Genomic DNA, 16630 nt, shown 5'->3' on the forward strand with positions numbered 1-16630 from the left:
TTGGACGTGCGTGGAGTCGTGGTCCACTCGTGCCTTGCTCCATGCGCGGGGTGTCTCTGTGTGGGGGCTGTGAGTCTCGCGTGAGTCTCACAACCCTCCCACACCCCCCCCTTCCCCTTCACGCAGACAAGGCAAGGCCCGCGTGGAGCCTGTGTGAGACTGGGTCCGCCGTGAGACTCGCCGAGGCTGCGCGATTGTTGAGTCTCTGTGGGGACCGTCGATGCGAGATTGTGTTCTCGCCACTTTCCTCTGGTCCACATGTCTCCCCGTCTGTCCACATTGTTCCTGTCTGCGTACCTGCCGTGTCCCGGTCTGTCGCCCCGTGTCTTGCGTGTTATGTCTGCGTCCTTCGCTCGCTGGCTTTGCTTGGCCCTGTATCTGCCTCTGTCCCTGTCTGTGTCCCACCACCACCTCTTTCTTGCCTGTCCTATACTGTACAGTATATCTGTTGCTGGGGATACGTGTCTGGCTGTTTCGGTCCGTGTGCACTTATCTCTCCGTGTCTTTAACCCGCCTCGTCTCCCGAACCATCTTCGTCTCACTCGGTCTCTTGCGACTGCGTCTTCAAATCCGTTACCACATTCATCCTCTCCGCCCATATCTCTCTCTGCTGCTATCCTTTTATTTTTTTTATCTTAAAGCCGTTGACATTCCTACGCAACCGGCCGCTTTGCTTCCTTTCGCCGTCTTTTTCCTCTCTTGCATTTTTTTGTGTGCTTCTCCGCGCACGCCTCTCTTCTGCCTTAGAGTCGGTCGTTGTTGCTCCTTCTTCAAGTCTTTCTCTTCCTCCTCGCGTCGCTACGTGACACCGATGGATGTGTGTGTGTGTCGTCGTTCGTTCGACGAGCTATGGTGGTGTGTGATGTTGAGCGAACTCTCTCTCGTCCGGTTGACGGGGGCCAGGCACTCGAGGCTGTCGACGTGGTGGTGGCTGCTGCTGCTGCTGGGCGGTTGATGTGTGTGATGGTTGTTGTGGTGTGTGTGGTGGCATTGACTAGTGTTGGTAGTGGTGATGGTATTCCAAGGTATTGGACGTGGTGGTTCCTGCTTGTGATGTGTGTGATGGTTGTTGGTGACTGCTGAAATGGTTGTGGTGTGTGGTGGCATTGATTAGTGTTGGCAGTAGTAGTGGTGATGGTATTCGAAGGTATTGGACGTGGTGGTTCCTGCTTGTGATGTGTGATAGTAGTGGTTAATGATTATGGTGCTGGTAGTAGTGGCTGTAATGGTACTGGAGGCTGCTGACGTGGTTGGTGGTAGTGACGTGTGTGTGATGGTTTTATTTTTGGTGGTTGTGGTGGTGGTGTTGGTTGGTGATGGGTTAGTGTATTGGAGGCTGCTGACGTAGTGGAAGCGATGTGTGTGTGTGATTGTTATGTTTTGGTGGTGATGGGTGAGGTCAGTGATGTGTGTGATGGCTGTGGTGGGTTTGGTGGTGTTGGGTGAGGATAGTGATGTTTGTGTGTGATGGTGGTGGTGGGTGAGGGTAGTGGAGGCTGCTGACGTGGTGACTGCTAGGCTGTGAAGACGTGGCGCAGCTTCGAGCTCCGCTCCCCGCCCCGCACTCCACTCCCATCACATGTGCGCCGCCTGCCACCCCCACTGTACGCAGCGCGCACTGTATGCACTCTCTCGCAGTTAACTTTACACCGTGCAAAGTGTACACGTGGCACGTGTGCAGTGTGCATTTTGTGTACTGCACTGTGTACACGTGGCACATGCGCAGTGTGCATTGTGTACTGCTCATTGTGTGTGCTGCACTGTGTACACGTGACATGCGCAGTGTGCATTGTGTGTACTGCTCTTGTGCGTACTGCACTGTGTACACGTGGCATAAGTGCAGCGTGCATTGTGTGTTACTACACGGTGTACATGGGCAGTGTGCTGTGATCTGCGTGTATCGGACTGCACGTGGTACATGTGCAAATGTGTGTACTGTGTACTGCGTTTACTGTACTCTAATCGCACTACTTGTGAATTGTAAATTGCGTGCATTGTACTTTCTGCAATACACACGCGAAGTGTAATTCGTATCATGTACATAAACGTATACTTTGTGTAATGAAGTAGTGTACCATATGCATTGTGGATACTGTATTGCGTACATACACATGCGTGTGTACTGAGCAGTACGCAACATGCAGTACAACGGACACATGTACAAAAGTACACTTCATCCGGATGTGTGTATGCTTGCCAGATTAATGTTTGCATGAGTAAGTGTACTCGCACACATTAATCGATGGGCCCCCCCGGGTTCCATCTCTGAACATTTGCATCATCAGCTGTAGTGACGTGTCAACGATTGCGGTTGCCCGGTGTGTTTTCTTAAGCGGGCCTTGAGTGGAGCTCCTCGTATGCCACTTGATTCAGAGGTGGCGAATGCAAATTGCATTATTCCTATGGCAAGTCTCCATGCGTTGGGCAGTGCAAGTTGCACAGCAACAGTCGAATAAGCAATGAGTTAGATGCGGTTTTTGGAATGTCCTCGGTACAATGGACCTTTCTCGCTGCATAGCATTTACCACAGCTGACTTCCTTCAAAGTAGTAGTTATTTTCTACCTTGGAGGGATGATGGTGAACCCTTGACCTCATTGCAAGTTTAGTTTGGAAACTTTTGTGTTTTCATGCTGAACATTCTGTACTGTACATGCATATGGGATTTATGCTGTTGTCACCCCCCATAGCCTCGATTCTTGTTCAAGAAATGTTCTGCATTGAGATGTTTGGCCAATTCTATCTTAAAGAGTGAGGAAATTGGGGATTGAAGAAAACTTCGGATTATCCAGTAAAGGAACATTAGAAGCTCTGCACAGATAGATTCAGTAATGCATTGCAGTACTACCGTCTGGCTAGCTCTGCCAAAAGCAAGCAATGTATGCCTGTACTCCCTTCCACTGTTTTAAACACAGCCCTTTTCATTGCTAATGAACGAAGCGTATGCTGTAATGAACACGCTGTGTATGGTATAAGTATGTTGAACTTGCATACATCAGACTATATACCATCTAACATGTGTGCAGGGTGGAACATACGATGCATTATACGTTTGTAGATATCCTTTGCATCGCTTGGATTCACTGAATCTCAATGAGACAAACGTAGATAAATGTATGGACACACAGCATAGTGCTGAGAGGACGCGAGTATGCACACAACACGATCATCCACGATGTATCTGCTACTGGATGAAATCTATTTCCCAAAGCTGTCGCCATCTCTCGCAATCCTGTGATGATGCAACAATCAATCTAAAACCACACGTTTTTGCGGTATAAATTCACACGGTCCCTGATTTGTGTATGCAGCATACAATGCGTTGTGATGCCCGCGATCTTTTGGCAGAGCGGCATTTTTAAAGTGTGGCTTTATGTTGCTTTATTGGGGGTGTGTGTCTGGTGGTGTGGGCAGGAGGTTATGCTGTTAAGAGGCAGCGGCTATGCAAGCCAGCGTCTTTTCGGTGCTCACAACGGGAGCGAGATGCGGAGGGGGTCGTTGGGGAGCTCTGGCTGTGGTTGCGTGGCACGTGGCTCAGCAGAGAGTGCCACGTCGCCTGGCTGGGGTCCTACGGGCGATGGGCTGTAATGCAAACAACTGATCCCGCCAGTGGCTGTGCAGGGTCGATCCTGCGCCATTGCTAAAGAATGGACCTCCCCACCCCCCTACCCCGCACTCGAACTTGAGTGCCTACTTAACCCTAAATGGCTCCTGCAGTGCTTATTCGTAGGTGCCAAATGTGACACAGTATATCATCATCCATTGTCTATCCCCCGCTTGATGAAGACCTCCATAAGCTGCTTGCATCTCTCACGATCCTAGAGCACTTTCCCACCGTCTGTCACGACGTAATAATCCACCCAGCATCTGCGCACGTGCTGATTTCATTGCTCCATCTCCCTGGTGAACGTGCTCTCGGATGCATGCAATTCCTTGGCTGCCGTTTTCTTATTGTTCTTGATCATCGGTTTCCGTTTAGAGATGTGGCTATTTTATTTATACAGTATACGAGACCTAACCCAAAAGCCTATTATGTATAATATTGGTCGTGAAGGCCTACGTGTTAAACAAATGTGGCTTGATGTGAAAAACTATTTTGGTAATTATTTAAGATGATTAGTTAATAGCATTGTGAAAGAATAGACCATCCCTATCATTCACATCATACTCGAGTATGTTATAGAAAACAAAGTTCTGCTGCCTGGTACATGGATGGGCCAATGCACTATGGTGACGTCACTCCACGTTTGTGTGATGACATCACCCGCATCCCACAGCATTGAGCCACGTTCGTGCGTTGCGTACCCTCCACCCTGGTCATGTATCTCACGCAAATGTGTGGGCATTGCCAATTGATACGCTAGCTCACTTCACCAGTGGCAAAGTTAGAAGGTGATTGTGTTTGAATTGTATGCCATTGTGAATCTATGGCATTGTTACAGGAGACTAGCCCTACAATTATCTAATATAACAGGCAGTATGGCAGAAATGTTTAGTGTTGAGAAATGATGATATAGCCATTTCCAGTGGCAAATTATGACAACAGTTTAAAAAAATTGATGCAAAAGATTATGGAGTGAACGAAATTGGTAATGCAACCTGTCAACCCCTTATCAGTGCCAACCTTATTACAGACTAATTCAATCCTTATTGGTCACCCCGTGCCCTTATAAATCTCAACGTTCATCCTACAAAGTCCCATCACAAGGGAAAAACACAAACAAATAGACCAAAATTATGTTTTTTTGCCCGTATTGAAACGGCTGTACGCCGTATGGCCCTAAACTCAATTTCCCTGTACAAGAATACGTGTACACCGTATGGGTTGACGGATATGGTAATGCATTATAATGGTCTGTGAAACAAATGGGCCACTTGTATGGTTTTTGACCTATTCCCCATGGTAAGGAGCAGTCCCCAAAACCATTCAACTAACTTTAGAGATAAGTCAGTGCCCTTGGTAAAGAATGGGGCTGTTTTCCTGGATCACTTTTCCACATGGAGGTCACTTTTGGCATTCCAGTACTGCCAAGCGGCATCATGTCTCCCGGAAACGCTGCTTCCTCACTCCAATTCTGCAAGATGATACTGCACCGAGCGGCATTAAATGCTGCAATATACACACAAGGTTAAATTGAGTTGCGTTTCATGGGGTGACTGAATAGAAGGGCATGCATGCATTGTGCTTTTAACCGTTTTCTTCATTTTCTTGGGACAAGTTGGAACATTTTCTCCTTTTTGAGCGAAGTATGCATTCTGTATTTGGATTCGGATAGGAAATTGCCATTGCTGCATGACTAGTGCCTTATTTTGAGATCCACGTTTTTCTTTTTTAAAAGATAAAGCAATATAATAAATCGGTAATTATTTGATGCTTTGAATATTACGTAACTTTAAAATTTGTAGCAATTTTTTTTTCGTTAAACTAAAAATGCATCGGCTCGTTGATTTGAATCTTATGTTACATGCATTGGAAGTCGCTACATTCAGTCAAACTCTGGTTGCTGGGTCTGTGGTGCCACGCGCTAACCGCTGCACTACCGCTCCCCTTCCGCCACCCACTCATTACAGTGCCATGGTGGGATCCACTTTCCCCACACGAACAAACGCGCGCCCCCTGCTGCTACAGGACGCATATTTATAGATCGGGTTCCACTCGTTAAGCAAACATTTTGCGGGTTTTGTGAACAAATAGGTTCCTAATCGAGATGCACCTGTATAAACATCTGTTAAAGAGGTTTCGGCCATATAATGCAATGGTCCAACCACAATATTTTGGTTATGCTACTACTCGTATATGTATGTGTAGTGGGTTCAACTGAGTCGCAGACGCATTTCTTGGAGGCAATACATTTATTAAAACCAACGCACGGGGTACTAACCCCTTAACAAGATAACCTATGGTGGTGGACCACCAGGATCACTACACTAATTACACTGGAACTAGCTACAACGGACCGGTCCCCAGCTTGGGTCCATGTCCACGTGTTGGTGACTTGTAGAACGTAGATTCTTCAGGATGAACAACCGCAACCGGTCCCTCTCAGGGACCCGGCTTATATTCTCCGTGGCGTGGCTGGCTCCGCCCTTAGCCACGACCAGCTTCTCGAACCCTCGAGCAGGATCTCGACCCTGACACGTGACCACCCCTAGCCCCCACCTGGGGCCCCTGTGTAGACTTTACCGGTCACGTGTCCTCTAGGGTCAAGCAGAGTGCCATGGCCTATAGTAACCCCATTCCCGTGGCCGGCACCCTGACACCCCATCCTGTAGGGGTCGGCACTGCACGCAGAGCGTGGAGCAAGTCGCAGCAGACATCGTGCTGCTCACAGCAAACATCGTGGCTATCGCGATTTTCACCTGAAGAAGGGCGCTTGTTGCGTTCGAAACGTCGTGATTTGTTTTGTTTTATTTCTGCCTATGTGGCTTTACCGAAAGAACCAAAGAGTGGATTCCTGCAGTCACGACAGCTTTAAATCAAGGTTTAATGATCTGTGAGAAAAAAATCATTTTCCATGACTGTTGATAATAGGGATTAGTACATTCTTTTATTTCAGTTATTTGTTTAAAAAAGACAAAGAACATCGTCTTGTTTTCGTCTTTCTAATCCTAAGTCTGCTTAGGCACACAATCTACAGCATGTATTTATCTCGTGAATTTCTGAGCACGTTGGAGCTGTGGGTGCCTTTTTACCACCTCTGCATCGTCATGGAAAGGTGTATCCTTAGATCTGGGCTATCTGCGGCTGTTTGCTTATCTGTTGATGCATTGAATAATAGGAAAGTTCTAAAGGCCCTTTATGGCTCTTAACTGGCTACATCTATTTGTGAAATAATGGATAAGAGAAAATGCCAGTCTGCTGATTATGGAAATAAAAGCATATTAGCCCAAGTCGTGTATTGAAAGCGTTTATCTCTTCACCCCTGCTCATAAAATGTAAATTTTTTAATGGCAATCTATAAATACATATTTCAGTCCTCTGAATAAGCTATTTTTTGTGACATCCACAAAAGTACCTATGAAAGTGGGCTCCTGGTACGGAGCATCAAGCCACTGACCCTAAAACAAACTGGCTGCATAATGAATACTTTTTTTTGTCTTACAGGGCAGACAAACCAGCCACACTGAAGCCCATAAGGTAGCTGAAACCGGACGGACTCTCTGGCAACAGTAACCATTTTGTAAGTATAACTTGTACATTTTATTTATCGTTGACAAATATGTTCTTAGGGCTAATATGCCTCCCGAGTTTTCCACAACCACCAAGTGATTTCTGTGGGGAGTTATCCAGTGCATGGTTCTGTGGCTGTGAAGCGGAGTAAAATCCACGTGACATCATTGTTTGTAAAAGTAGGCCTTCATGCACCGCAGGGGTAATCCGGAATCAAAGTTTGGAAATTACGCCCAACCGAACCGCTGCTTGCAAGAGTTTCACCTTGATGATAGAACAGAACTTCCTTTTTATGCCAGTATTTCAGCTAATGCTGAAATTTTGGACAGTCTGAGAGTTACGTTGATGCGACATGGCTCGCGTTTAGTTGGTTGGGGACTGATTTTCATTTTAAATGTTAATTCAATTATTTTACAAATTTAACATAGCAGTGCCATTGATGTCATTCGACAAATTAGCCATTCAGATTTTTCGTGCAGCACCATGCCCGAGGACAAGGTGATTTCACGTGGACGATATTTCTGGTAGGACTTAAAAAAAAATCCCCGTTATATTTGTATCTTTACACATGAGAGTCAACCCGTTGTTTTACATTCTCAGGGCTGGAATTAAGCCACATCAAGTGGAAAACCAACTCTTATGTGTTATTTTTGTATGCCTCTTGGTTGTGAACGGGTTGAGACGAATACACTTGCTGCAGGAGGCTGTCGGGATTTAAACTCCCGGGGCTCAGCAGGTGCCAGCTCAGTGCCTTGACCTCTTGAGCCAACCCTGTGACCTTGGCATAAGGAGCACGTTTTTGAAGCCGTTGCCTTCAAAGTTCCTCTTGTTTGATTTTTTTCTCAATTCAACGTTAATCCAAGTAAATTGGACACGTGTTCACACGTCTAGACAAAATAACGAATAATGTGCCAGGACAGACCAACACTCTGCGTGCCTTATTTTGGCATGCAAGTGCGTACCACACCACATTTATCTTTTTGCAACTCTTAACATTCCAAAGATTGATTAACCTTTTCATTTTTGACACACCAAACACAAAATGAAGCACAATTATTCTAAACGCTGCCTTTTAACTGAAAAAAGGCTGGAACTCTGAATTAGGGCTATTGTCCAGAAGGTTAGCCGATGATATGTATATTTATGTTAATAAAGCAGTGTTATAAATGTGTTTTTGTATGATTCATGATTGTGCGCCAATGCAGTTTTTAAAAATACAAACAAGCAGTTTAATTGGCATTGTGTTAGATATTGTGCTATTTTAAAATATTTGCAGCTGGAGATGGTTGTGTGGCTTAGAGGTTAGAGCACGGAGATGGAACCACCCTTTCCTACCGCCTAGGTTCAAATCCAGGTGACTGTGATTAAACTGGATTCAAGCGTAGCTATTGATACTTTCAGCTGGGTCGGCAATGAATGCACAAAAGCCAATGACTCCACAAAAATACGTCGCATTTAAACGTTTTGCATTTAATTTGGATGATTTACACCTGACGACTCTTGGGAACATTACTCTGTAGCAAGGTGGCAAGGAAAATGCTGCCCTCTGCTGTGTAGACTAGAGGTCGCTTGAAGGGATCTCAGGAGCAATTCTGTGATAGCTGCTTCTGTGGGCCATCCAAATGGCTTCCTTGTCGCAAGGCATGACTGATGGCACACAAATGCATTTGTTGCCTCTTGACAAGACTCCGATGTCACAATCGAAATATAAAAAAAGACTTTCCAAATGCTGTTCTGTTGAGTTTTTTTTTGTATTTTGCCAGTGGTGTACTGTACGACTTTGCAACCGGATATCGACTATGAGTTCGGACGCAGTGTTAGCACCTGAAGGCTTCACCGAACAGAATGGCAACATTAGCAGCCCGGAGTTGGGAGTCACTAAAGGTTAGTAGCTTGCACACACTGACATGTACTGGTTTCATAGTTGTGGTGTGCATCCGCTTATACGTGTAAATGTTATATGTTTGCTTAAAAAAAACCACTCGGGTGTCTAAACATTTTGAGTTGTAGGTGAACCTGATGTTCGGACAGAAATTCATCATTTTTCTAAATTATGAACATTTAAATGCAAAAGCGTCTCGACGATATGACATGAGGACATGGGTGTTGTAAGCATGGTATAGATTTGCTGCTTGCGCTTAGGTAAATTCGAATTAGATTTTTACGAGTATAAAAAAATCAACATTGTGCTCTGTTAATTTTTAATCTTTAATGTTCGGAATGTGTAATGGTTTTTGCAACTCCCTAATTGGCACAACTTCTAAAAAGACAGTTTAACTCTATAATCAAATTAATCTATGCCGTAATAAAAGTATTTTAGCCTTAAGTGGTGAGGAGACAAGTGTGTAATCACTTCATGCCTTAGTATGTAACAAATGGGAATGCTGAATTCCAAGTGTAAATCTTGAAAATGGTGCTTGTTTCAAACGTTGAAATATTAACCCTTCGCAAAACACTTTACTTGTGTTCAGATACTCCTAATGTCTTTTCCAAATTGCCGGTTCAAAAATAGTGTTTTTAATAAATTACATTCGGCACCAGGTCGCATCCTTATCTACACCCAGCATGTGTTCATTGTTTACGAATTTAATTAATGTCAAACATTACCATTACGTACAAAAGAGGTAAACTTACATATAATACAACGCTGCCCAAAAAAAGTCACTGTACAACCAAATGTGCGATCTACATTCAGTGCACAGAATTTTAAACCAGTTGCGCACATACACACAGTTACATGTACGGCATGTTCTTTAAGTCGGAATTTGAACATTCAGGGTCTGTCGGCCATCCCAGAAGCTTGGAAGTAATGCATTCCACATTTTGTGACCTGCAAGTGCAAAAGCAGCATTTTGCCAGAAGGGTGTTTTTGTGCATGGAATGTCAGAGGCATTGAATTGTACCCCCAAAGGTCAATCTTCAGAGCGGCAAGTCAGAAAAGCTAAGCCACGTCAAGTCTTGGTGGCCATAAGCTACATTCCACGTTTAATTCCTTGCCAGAAACCTGGATGGCTTGTAGTAGGAATGGCACTGCATGTAAATGCGTCCCCTCACAAATTAAATATTTCTTCATAATTCATCGTTCAGGGGGTGTTTATTTTTCCGAACCCGATTCGTGAAAAGGTGCAGTTTTTAAATGTGGGCCAATATCCGACTGATGACATGTGCTAATATAACTCCTCTTATTAATGCCTGTCATTGATGTTACGAATATGATGAATTAGTCATGCAACTCCTGAACTGTAGTATACAAAGTTACTTAGTAGGTTTTTGGCGATTGTGATGTGTAGCTCTCTGCTGTTATTTTTGCATTATACTGTGTTGTTTGGTATGAGCATTTCACTCCATGTGCTGAATATTAAGTTACTGGAGTAAATCTCGAACGTCATGCGGCACAGCATGCGGCACAGCATAAAAATGCACTGGAGAGGTGCAAAAATATAAAATAATTAACAGTCAGGTCTTGTTTTGTGCACGTGCCATTGCAAAACATTCTGACCTACCTTTGAAAGATAGTTTCGTTTAAAACTAGTTAGAGGCATTGAGGGCCAGTCTGTTTTGCAATGCCCATTTAAGAAAAAAAATGTGTTCGGTTTGTCTGTGCTTAATTCAAAAGCTTGTGCAAAGTTCAGTTTAGCTTAGGGAAAGCAATAACATAGTTTGTCACTTTTTTTATTTTACAGTGGCGCGATAAGTTAAAAGCGTTTAGAAATGACAGTGACGTGCGTGGAATGTTTTGTGTGCGCGCGCTTGGCACAAACCCGCGTGCCCGCCGCAGGAGGGCTTGATGACGAAGCTTACATCCCGACCTACTTTGAGGCCTTCCCCCCTCTGCCGGAGAAGAACCAAGCTGATGTGCCTACAGCCCCACTCGGGGCTTGGAATAAGATCCGCCCACTGCGCTCGTCTGTCATTACTCAGGTGCTGGGAGCGTTCGGTCTGTTACAGCTGTCTGTTGGCGGAGTGGGGGAAGGGGATCGTTGTTAACGTTGGCTGTAAACTTACATCAGCACTGCATTTGATCATGAGTTGCTTGTTCATAATAAAGGTTTTTGGGTCCAGTCGCGTAAATATAACCCACCAACACCCATCGCAGCCAATTAGTAAGGTTTGTCACGTGAACAAAACTTGCTAATTGGCTATTACTTCACATCGGTGTGATGGCGATTAAAGCCACAACATTTGAAATTTAGTTACAACGTTTGTCATTCGTTGTTTGGCCCTCCCATTTAATGTTACCTGTTTACATCATGCGCTTCACATTTTGCCTCCGTGTTTCACAAAGCTTATTCTTTACCCTCGTCGTTTGGCATTAGAATATATGGTTCTGTATATTTCACAGAGGTGGATTTGATTTACGACACCTCACACACTCCTAATTTATTACTGTAAATGAAATATGCCAGTGTAACCAAGCGGTCATCTGAGAGGCTTGCACTCTGCTCCGATTTTTTTAGGTGTTCCATGTACCGCTTGAGGAACGTAAGTTCAAGGAAATGAATCAGACCCAGTTTGGAGAGGGGGGAGAGCAGGGCAAGATCTGCCTGGACATCATGCAGAAGACCGGCGCGCATATTGAGCTCTCTCTCGCCAAAGACCAAGGCCTCTCCATCATGGTGACCGGGAAGCATGAGTTTGTCATGAAGGCTCGCAAGGAGATTGTCGCCAAACTGCAGACCCAGGTACGCGTTGGTGACTGGATTGCAGTCGGGAGTGTTGTGCAATCTGCAGTGAAGGGTGGAATGGTTCACGACTTTCCCCGTTTCTCATTGGCATTGAAAACTTCCAAATGTATCCTTGGCCTGTTTTCAAGTGAGTTTGCGATTTAAGATTTGACATTAGTGACGATGGTAATGATACCGATATGACCCATGAATACCTACACTGAGTCTCGCAGACCTGTTCAGGAAAAGTATTGAAATGGCCATTGGTGAATGAATGTTTGGCATGTGGGAGGACACTGGAGTACCCACGGAAAACTCATACATATGAGGGGGGTGACACATTTCACGACCATCTCCTGGCCTCCCCATAGTCACCGATCCAAAGTACCAAGGAGGTTGAACTCTACTTCGATCTGAGAGGCTTGGTCATTTGGTTGTATTTTTGATTGTAACATTACAGTTTGAGAATTTGGCATTAACGATTGCTACCAACTCCTTGAAGCTGTCTCCTTATGTCTACGGCATTAACACCGAGCCAAAAATGCCGATAACTTCTCGTCCGACTCTCTTGGCCTTGGGAATAAAACTGAACCACAAACATTTTGAAGATTCTGAAGTCTGGCTGTGAGCCTCCAGGCATTGACACCGAGCCAATAATGATACGAATCTATATGAGGGCCATTCGTCTGCCGTCGGGGAGAATAGAAACCGCACCGGTGCGGCCTGTGACCCAAAAGCAAATGGCATATGTTTACAATGTTTAAAACTCCACATGGTTTTTTTCACACAACCTCCAGATAATGGCACATATAGAAGGACGTGTTCACGAAAGAGGAACAAAGTCATCTGGAATTGTAAACATGTGCAACATTTCCCAGTCAAATAGCAGTTCTGTCCCAAAATACCATTTTAGACTGACAGCTTTTGTAAAGAAGGCGATTGTGTATATTTTTTCTGTAGAAGAACCAGAGTAATAAAGGCTGATCCATTTTAGATACCCCACGAGTTTATCGTGGCCCTCTTCTCAATGGTGAAAGTGACGGCTCCATATCTCGCGCAGGAATATTGAAAGATATAATGACTTGAGATTGGTGGGAGACGTGTAGAAGCTTTGAAATTAAGTGTCGTTTTCTCAAATTTTCACTTATTACTTTAGTGGGGTATTAATACATGTATTGCCCTGTGCTTGTACCTATGTAATGTGCAATAAAAAATCTTTCGAAAGTAGTTCCGTGAGATTGCTATTTGCGGGCCATTCTCGAAAAATTGGTGGTTCATTGTTCTCTGGCAGTTACCAATCAAAACGTTTAATTTCACGGCTGGATGTTGATGGCACCATTGGAACAAACTTAATTTATGGAAATATACAAGTGGTAACTTGTAGGATTTAAACTGTAGTTCTCTGAACTTCAACCCAAGTTGTAAGATTTGAGTCTGGGTTCTTACAAGTATAGGTTCACTGCTCTGAAATGGCTGTAAATTTGGTAATAAGATGACGAAAAGATGACCAGTGACAACTGGAGCTTAATTGAGGCTGCTCTTGAACGCAGGCAACTGCAATGGTGGCCATCCCCAAGGAGCATCATCGCTACATCATCGGACGCAACGGAGAGAAGCTGCAGGATCTGGAGCTTCGAACGGCAACCAAGATTCAGATCCCCCGACCTGACGATACCAGCAACCAGATTAAGATCACCGGCACCAAGGAAGGCATCGAGAAAGCCCGGCATGAGATTCAGCTAACTTCGGCGGAGCAGGTACTCTCATCGCTGCACATGTATGGGCTCACGTGGAGTCAGTGGTGTGTGGTGGTTTCGATGCATTTAACAATGTATCCATTTACATCTTGACTTAAAGCTTTCGTGACTGCAGGAATTCATATTCTTTGGGTCTTTCGGTAAAGCCACGTATATAGAAATTTTTGTTTTTAAAAAAGTTATTTTTTCACCTGATGACGATTGCTTGTGTTGCGATCGAAACGTCGTGATATTTTGTATTAATTTTTCTATCTACGTGGCTTTACCGAAAGACCCAAATAAAATGTTTTGATTTGTTGATTTTTACATATATTCTTCCACTTGTACATCTGTAGACTCATTTGTGTGTATGATACTACTTGTATTTCTATCTCTAAGACACTAGACTACCGAATGATGTTAGAACTACACATGGGAGGTGCAGCTAACTTCATCCATAAACAGGCGATCAATGAGTTGCCTAACTGTAACTGCAGTGAGGTATAGTCCATTACTCAAGATCCCAGATGCCATCAAATGGCGTCTTCAAACTCAACATAGAGTTATCAACTAATCCGTTGCTTTTCAAAGTCGTATGGAAGAATAACATTGTTTTAATCTTATACGTTCTATATTATTGGTTTCACGTGACTCAAGATTTTGAGTCTGCTGCCATTTTTAAAGATACCCAAGGTAATTGATCATAAAAAAGTAGCCGATTTATAATGTTGAGCCAATTTAACCGACTGATCGTCCCAGGGGTAATTGTGACAATGGTGGCGGCATTATTGTGCGTCCAGGACAAACGCGCTGTGGAGCGCATCAGCATCGACAAGGTGTTCCATCCGTTCATCTCGGGGCCGCACAGCCGGATAGTAACCGAGATGATGCAGGAGACGGGAGCCCGGGTCAACATCCCCCCTCCCAGCGTCAACAAGGACGAGATCGTCATAACTGGCGAGAAGGAGGCCGTGGCTCAAGCCGCCGCGAGGATCCGTGACATTTACGAGGAGAAGGTGAACTTTTTAAGGGCCTAGTTTTTTTAATCGCGGATTTGCATTCACGGTTGATTTATAATTTCCCGAAAGAGCACAAGGTCTCGCTTGTGTAAGAAGTTGAATGTGCGGTTTGATGAAATACAAAAAAAGCGCCTGTTGTTGTTTTAGACAAGAGTACGCAACCCCGGTTGTACATCTATCCTCTGTCAATCCACTGCTCGATGAGGGCCTCCCCATGCCGTGCGGGGTCGGTGTTATTTTACCGTTCTAACACCACACCGGTCAGTGTGGATTGGTGAAGGCGGGACGAGCATATTACAGCACAACAGTGGATTTTGCTGCACCGTCCTCCGCGCTGTCCCACGACGACTACCATTGTGGAGCATTCGAAAGGAACGCAAGTGGTTCTTCGAAGCTCAAATTCATCTCTTTGCAACCCGTGTGCAGAAGCGCAAGACTACGACCATTTCCGTGGAGGTGAAGAAGTCCCAGCACAAGTACATCATCGGGCCACGTGGCAACACGCTGCAGGAGATCCTGGACCTGACGGGCGTGTCCGTGGAGATGCCCTCAGTGGAAAGCAACTCCGAGACCATCATCCTGCGCGGCGAGCAGGAGAAGCTCGGCCCGGCGCTCACCCAGGTCTACGCCAAGGTGCGGGGTTTAAGGCTTTTAACGTTCCTGGTCAGCGGTTAGTGATGGTGCTAAATGTACTCTGGTGACCTACCGCTCCCCTCTCGCCTCCATTATACTCCCCTCCATGCACTCTCCTTACTCTCACCTCCCTTTCTTTTCCTCTTTGCACACCTAGCTCTCACCCTGAATGCACTCTGCTCAATGTACTTTCCTACCTCTGCTCTCTCCCCCTTTCTGTGTTCTCCTTGATGCACTCTACTACCTCTCCACTGTCACCTTACCATATTCCCATCTGTGCTCTCCTTACCCTCTTCCCCTCTCCACTCACTATGCTCCCCTCTGTGGATTCTCTTCCCTGCCCCATCGCATTGTCCACCTTCCATAAGTGAAACAAATATTACTCGAATGCTACGAGAGTATGGATTGTTGATAAGTGCTACAATTACCAACTGGTGTATGTGGCACAATAGACTGGGGATTGTTATTATTCACCTCGTATGTTGGTTAAGAAAATTACAGTGGTATTACATTTTTGATGGTGTTTAATAAAGCATTAGTATTTAATAATGAACACTTGCCTTCTCCAAATTTCTGGCAGTGATATAAATTATTGGCGGAATTCTTCTGCATCCTCTGCAACGCTGATAACGTTTCACTGCAACGAGACAAGAGTCAACTATCAGATGGGTCACAGCTGCTTAATGCATCCTAACTGGTAGTTCATAAGTCATTTAAATTTTTAGACCTTTTTCATGGGCACAAGATATTCAAGTCTGCTTTAGGTTATTGCAATACATGCCTTTCATTAAGCTGTGATACATTATGTAATGCCTTGTTCAGTAGGACTGTTTCTAACGTGATTTGAGTAACAAGAGATGTGTTCATGTACCGTGCTTTGTGGTATTTTCTGTTGTTGTGGCCCAGGCGAGCAGCGTGGCCTGCATGGATGTGTATGCCCCAGCCTGGCTCCATCGCTTCATCATTGGCAAGAAGGGGCAGAACATCAGCCGCATCAGCCAGAACCTACCCAAGGTAAGTGCTGCGTCCCGTAGAGGATTCGCATCAATACCTTTTTTTCCCCCACTGTACAACCGAACCATGCTGGGGTTGTGCTGAATCAGCCCAGCTGCCGACATCTCACGGAGTGAACAGGAACAAGAAGCATTATGGATAACGCATTGATGCTGTGTCAGAGTTGTTACCGAGCGTGACGTCACACACGGAACGAAACGTGTCATTGGCCCAGCCTCCTCTGGCCCTTCATGGTCCCGAGGCAGATTCAGATGTCGTGTGAAGCCAATGTGTATCGGTTTGGTTCTATAACCCGGCTCTGCAAACGGCCAGTGAAATACCACTCGGACCGTGAGGGCCTGTGTAGGCAAACGGATGTACCAGTACTAGAGGGGTACAACTTGCACCAACTTGCA

General features: G+C 45.0%; 1 protein-coding gene across 2 annotated transcripts in view; it reads left to right on the forward strand.

Moving 5' to 3' along the window:
* Window positions 1–16630, forward strand: part of HDLBP (high density lipoprotein binding protein) — a 38456-nt gene that overhangs the window by 335 nt on the left and 21491 nt on the right. For both annotated transcript variants that reach the window (XM_076072930.1, XM_032968261.2), the window contains exons 2-9: window positions 7104–7179; window positions 8933–9053; window positions 10948–11090; window positions 11627–11851; window positions 13384–13590; window positions 14370–14585; window positions 15015–15221; window positions 16128–16235. In XM_076072930.1, coding sequence (XP_075929045.1) covers window positions 8969–9053; window positions 10948–11090; window positions 11627–11851; window positions 13384–13590; window positions 14370–14585; window positions 15015–15221; window positions 16128–16235 — 1191 coding nt within the window. In that variant the 5' untranslated portion in view covers window positions 7104–7179; window positions 8933–8968. The remainder of the gene's footprint in view (window positions 1–7103; window positions 7180–8932; window positions 9054–10947; window positions 11091–11626; window positions 11852–13383; window positions 13591–14369; window positions 14586–15014; window positions 15222–16127; window positions 16236–16630) is intronic.

This window comes from Petromyzon marinus, chromosome 39 (assembly GCF_048934315.1).
Source record: "Petromyzon marinus isolate PM22_M1 ecotype Great Lakes invasive population chromosome 39, UKy_Petmar_22M1.pri1.0, whole genome shotgun sequence".
NCBI lineage: Eukaryota > Metazoa > Chordata > Hyperoartia > Petromyzontiformes > Petromyzontidae > Petromyzon > Petromyzon marinus.